Source organism: Papaver somniferum, chromosome 3, assembly GCF_003573695.1.
Source record: "Papaver somniferum cultivar HN1 chromosome 3, ASM357369v1, whole genome shotgun sequence".
Classification (NCBI taxonomy): domain Eukaryota; kingdom Viridiplantae; phylum Streptophyta; class Magnoliopsida; order Ranunculales; family Papaveraceae; genus Papaver; species Papaver somniferum.
The window spans coordinates 161211421-161216934 of record NC_039360.1 but is presented as its reverse complement, the minus strand read 5'-3'; the positions used below and the strand labels follow the sequence as shown (position 1 = coordinate 161216934).

The window sequence follows — 5514 nt, the reverse complement described above, 5'->3', positions numbered from 1 at the left end:
TTGCTGAATTGAAGTTATCACTGGCCGAAAATCGATGATTAAACATCGTTGAAGAAAAAATATGAAAAAAGGAGACGAAGGAGGAGAAAATAGGAACAAGAAGAGGTTTCATTTTTTGTTTGGTTTGGGTTTAGTTACTATTTTTTGATTTAATTTTGATAATGAAATTAGTTATGAAAGGGTATTTTTGTATTTATGATATAGATTGGGTCCCCTTATCCATAATTAAGATTTTTAAATCCGTAAGTGCCCTCAAAGCCAAATGCATGCAGCTCTGTAATACGCTTTAATTTTTATTTTTTTTATTTTTGCTAAAAGAGAACAACAAAAACAACTCAAAGAAAAGAGATATCGTCTTGTTACATATTAGAATGGTGTGATAAAGCATATTTAGCTAGAGTAGGACTACATTATTCCCATCTCTTGTGATAAACGTAAATTTTACCTCCGTCAGTTTTCTAGTCTGAGCTTGGATCCGGAGGATTGGCTCGCGAAGTCTCCAAGGGATGTTGGCGTGTTCCTTAGTCAGCATTTTGATCACTTTCTCAGCATCACTTTTAATTATAACTCTTTGCAGGCCCATTACTTCTGAGAATTCAACTGCCAGGAGAACAGCTCTTGTTTCTACTTCAATAGGACTCAAGACTTCACGAGACTTTGTGCCACAACCTTTAAAAGAAGCATCGGGATCTCTTGCAACAACTGCCCAGCCTGCGTTGAAATTATCATAGGCTGCATCCACATTCAGTTTGGTCCAATTAGCTTTAGGGAGTTTCCACTCAGTAGCACTTGCGCTATGTTGATTGGTGTATGTTTGCAATTCCTCCTCCGGAAGTACAGGGGAAGAATAGTTAAACCAAAAAACAGCTTCTTTGATGATGCTTTGGATGGAGTGATTCCGACAATTGAAGATTTTATCATTTATGTTCTTCCATAGAGCCCACATAAGACAACTGCCCATTTTAAACACTTCATAATTCCCTTTCTCAGCAAGCCAACCAGCTATAATTTGTTTGCAGCTCATGTGTTTTGTAGTTCTATGTTCTGAATCCTAGAGGTGAGCCGAAGAAAGCTGTGATAGCCACAGGGCAGTTAAAGAAGATGTGCTCGAGGTCTTCAATTGCAGAGTTGCAAAATCTGCACCCTTGGTTTATACCTGTGATATGTTTCCCTAGGTTCTTGAGACTGGCTAGGCCCTCATGAAGCACTCTCCAAATGAATACAAGAATTTTAGGGGCTAAATCTTTTATGTTCCAAAATCTTTTCCATGGGAAAGTGTCATTATGCGTACTTGAGGTGCTTGGTTCTTTTTCTTTAATGGTTTTTATAAAAGATTTGCAAGAGAACGTACCATTTGGATGGGGTTTCCACGGTATCTGGTCTTCAATGGATTGATCTACATCTGGTAGGTATGTGTTCAGAATATGAGTAGCTGAGTGACCTTGGAATAGGTGGGTAATGATCTCTTCATTATATCTTGTAGGTTCTTGCAGAATTAGGTCTTCGACTTTGCTACTGTTTCCCAGGGAGATGTTTTCTTTCGGATCAGGTACACTGTTGACATGATTGCGAAGCCATGGATCTTTTGTGATATGAATTCTGTCACATTTTCCAATACTCCATATGCAGTTGTCTTTGACATCTTCTCTGCAAGTAATGATGGCTTTCCAGGTAGACGAGCTTCTTGTATTTGCATAAGATTCCCAGAAAGAGATGTCCCTGAAATATTTGGCTTTCATGATTGCACCCCAAGTACAGTTCTGATCACCAATTAGTCTCCAGACCAATTTTACGATTTGGGCTCGATTGAGATGGGTTAGAGACCTTATTCCTAATCCACCATTTTCTTTCTCATCAAGAAACCTGCTCCAGTTTATAAAGTGAGTCTTTCTTGTGTTGTGATTATGCCCCCACCAGAAGTTACGGATGATTCTGTCAAGGCGCGCAATGACCTTCTTTGGTAGGAGGGAGTTAGCCATATAATACGGTGGAATGAGACCCAACACATGTTTTATCAGCACCATTCTTCCTGCGTGATTGAGATGTATCCTTTTCCAACCTGCGAGCCTGCTAAGAAACTTTTCTTCAGAAAATCGAAGGATTTTACTCTGTGGGATGACTTTAGGAGTTGAAATCCTAGATATTTATTATTAGTTTTCATTTGGGACACTCCCAAGGTCTCAGCGACAACCTTTCTTCTTTCTTCTTTGACACCTTTACTGAACAGGATCGACGATTTCTCGAGGTTTGCTTGCTGACCAGAATATCTAGCATACACAGTTAATACATCTCGTAGACTCTGAATGGTTCTATCATCAAGAGTGCCGAAGAAAAATAAGCCGTCAAGGAACATTAGATGAGATATGGATGGGGCCCATCTGTTAACTCTATAGACATTGTAGATGCAACTTGCTTCCATCTTTATTACCAACCAAGATAAGCTCTGAGCACAGAGAATAAAAAGGTAAGGTGAGAGAGGGCATCCCTGTCTCAGCCCTCTCCCCTTAACAAAATGCCCTTCAGGGATACCATTAACCAAAATGGAGAAAGTGGCAGTTGTTATACAGTTCATAATGAGATTGTAAGTGTCGCCAGTTATTCCGTAAGCTCTAAGACACTGACCTAGGAAGGACCAAGAGACTCTATCATAAGCTTTGCTTATATCGATTTTAAGCGCGAAGGCACCTAGGACAGAATTAGACTGACTCATAGAATGAATAAGTTCTTTGGCCGTTAAGATGTTATCAAGGATTAACCTTCCCGGCACAAAGGCAGACTGAAATTTATCTACAAGCCTATCGAGCATAGGTTTTAGTCGATGTGCAATAATTTTAACCACAGCCTTATAAAGAATATTACATAATCCAATGGGTCTATACTCAACAGCGCTAGAGGGATTTTTAACTTTAGGTATAAGGACTAGATTCGTATGATACAGACCGTTGGGGAGATTAGAGGAAGCAAAACAGTGTTTAACAAGAGAGGTTACCTCAGTTCCAATTTTGTCCCAACATTTTTTGTAGAATACATGGGGCATACCATCCGGTCCCGTAGATTTAAGTGAACCCATGCTCTTGAGAACTTTCCAGATTTCTTCCTGAGTTGGGATTGAGTTTAGAGCTTTGCTGTCGTACTCAGTGATCTTGTGGTTCAAAACGAAGTTGACAGCTACCATGTGGTCTTGCGGGTCTTTCTTGAAGTTGCTAGAGAAATGATGAATGACCATCTTCGAGATATTGTCATGGACAGAGACCCAGCTGTTGTTACTGTTTTGAAGAGCTTCTATTGAATTCTTCCTTCTTCTTTGTTTAACTGACATATGGAAGACTTGAGTATTTCTGTCTACATTAGGGATCCAGGTATTCTTGTTTCTTTGGTGCCAGAATTTTCTTTCCACTTCCATTAACTCTTCAATCTTCGCCTTTAAACTGTTCTCTTCACTTCTAATATCCCTAGTATGGGCTAATTTCTGCAACTCAAGAAGTTCTTTCTTAGCGTCTTCAACAGTCGTGGTGACATTACCAAAAGTTTTCTTGCCCCAAGCAGCTAGACTATCCCCTGTTTCCTTAATCTTCTCCAGTGTGTTACGGCAAGAATTTTCCCAACCCTTCTGAACTTCATCATTAAATTCAGGGTGATCGGTCCAGAAAAACTCGAATCTGTTACATATTCTATGAAGATTAAGATAGATTGGTGAGTGATCACTACCAAGTCTCGGTAAATGAAATACAGCGGCCTCCGGAAAACTCAGCCACCAGTTTGGAGAACATAACACCCTGTCAAGTATTGCATAGATGGGAGTTGACACAATAGCACTATTGGTCCAAGTAAAAGCTGGTCCGCAATAACCCATGTCGATTATGCCCTTGTCTTGAATCAAATTGTTGAATTCTCTATTGTGGTTATTATTACCATATCTACCACCACTTTTTTCCTTCATAGATTTTATAGAATTAAGATCACCAATGATGCAGTAAGAGTCAAATAAACTTTCAATGTAGCTAGATAAGGAAGACCAGAAACTGTTTCTTTCACTCCTAACAGTGGGACCATATACACATAATAGCTCCCATGTTATCATCAGAGTTTGACTAACTTGGCAGTGGATGAGATTGATATTGTTTCATGGCATGCCCAAATAACCCACGATAATAACATAATCTGGGTAGTTTCTCATATCTAAATTGAGCAATACGTATTTTCTTCGAAGCAAGTGTAACCTTCATCTCTTTTGGCAGGGGTTTTGTGATATCAATTTTCACTCTTACTCTTGCATATCTTCCCCATTTGGCAGCATCTTCTTCTGACATTTCTTGAGGGGTTCCGAATTTCTTTACCATACCCTAGTTTTTCTTTGTGTTTAACATACTAATCGGTAGTCCATGGATTTGTATCCAAAACCAAACATATTTGAATTCATATTCTTCTGGCAGGAGGTCTCCATCACATCTTTCTAGCACCATCAATTCATTATTCAAAGCCCAGGGGGAGCTTTTCAATGTGGCCTCCATATCACACAGATTCTCAAATCTAGCTTTTGTAGATGTTACTCCCTAGATCTGAGATGGAGAACTCACCAGATGTTCTCCAGGATTTTACCAACATCTCTTTCAGGATGAACAATGCATACCCTCTCCCTGGAACTAGTTTGGACACTAAACATCTTTTCCAGTCTTGTATTCTTTCCTGTTGAGTGTCTTCCTCTTCGTACGTTAGGTCATTATTGTTTTCCAGTAGGTTTGACATCCTGTTGATTATATCTTCAAAATCTTGTGTCTGTGATGATGAAGTAGCCATTAGGTAGGTAAAAGTAGATTAAATGGGGAGAAAGAGGTACAGAATGTTGTTTGCAGGATAAAAAATCTGAGGTGGTTTTGAAAGTGACCACACAGGAGGTGAAGTACAAAGATTTAAAAACCAGATATTAGAAAAGAAGAATGATCACAAGGATGAGATCAATAAAGGACGTAAGAATCAACTGAAAGAAGCTCAGAAGAAGAATCTCCAAAGAGGAGAGGTCAAAATGTTTAACCAATGGTCAAAACATCGCGGCTTTAAGAAAAAAGCACTATTTTGCTCTGGGAATTTATATCCCAAAATTGTTCAAGTCGTTGACTGAAGCACGAAACTAGGGCTGCACAAGACCCGCCCACGATACCCAAACCCACCCGTACCCGCTAAATCCGTGGGTTTTTAATCCATACCCGCCCGTTGTGGGTGCGGGGTTGGTTATGAAAAAAAAAACCGCTGTCTGTGGGTGCGAGATTGGTTTAAGCTAATACCCGCCCATACCCGCCCAAAAAACCCGCAGATTATATACCATTAGATAAAACTAATCCTAGTCGTCCATTATGAAACCCTAATACTAGTAGATAGGATAACTGATAACCCTCATTCACTTTCTACACTCTTCTCTCTGTTCGACCTCTCCTCTTCTTCCTCCTCAGTTCTTCTTCTTCACCTACGAACGACAATTACCAGAAATCTTCACCAGAAATCGACAACAACAACTTC

General features: G+C 39.6%; 1 protein-coding gene across 1 annotated transcript; it reads right to left on the bottom strand.

Moving 5' to 3' along the window:
- Positions 1–394: 394 nt before the first annotated feature.
- LOC113360246 lies at positions 395–1024 on the bottom strand. Its single transcript, XM_026603776.1, has one exon. It carries the CDS (start codon positions 1022–1024, stop codon positions 395–397), a length of 630 nt encoding a protein of 209 aa, XP_026459561.1.
- Between the last annotated feature and the right edge of the window lie 4490 nt (positions 1025–5514).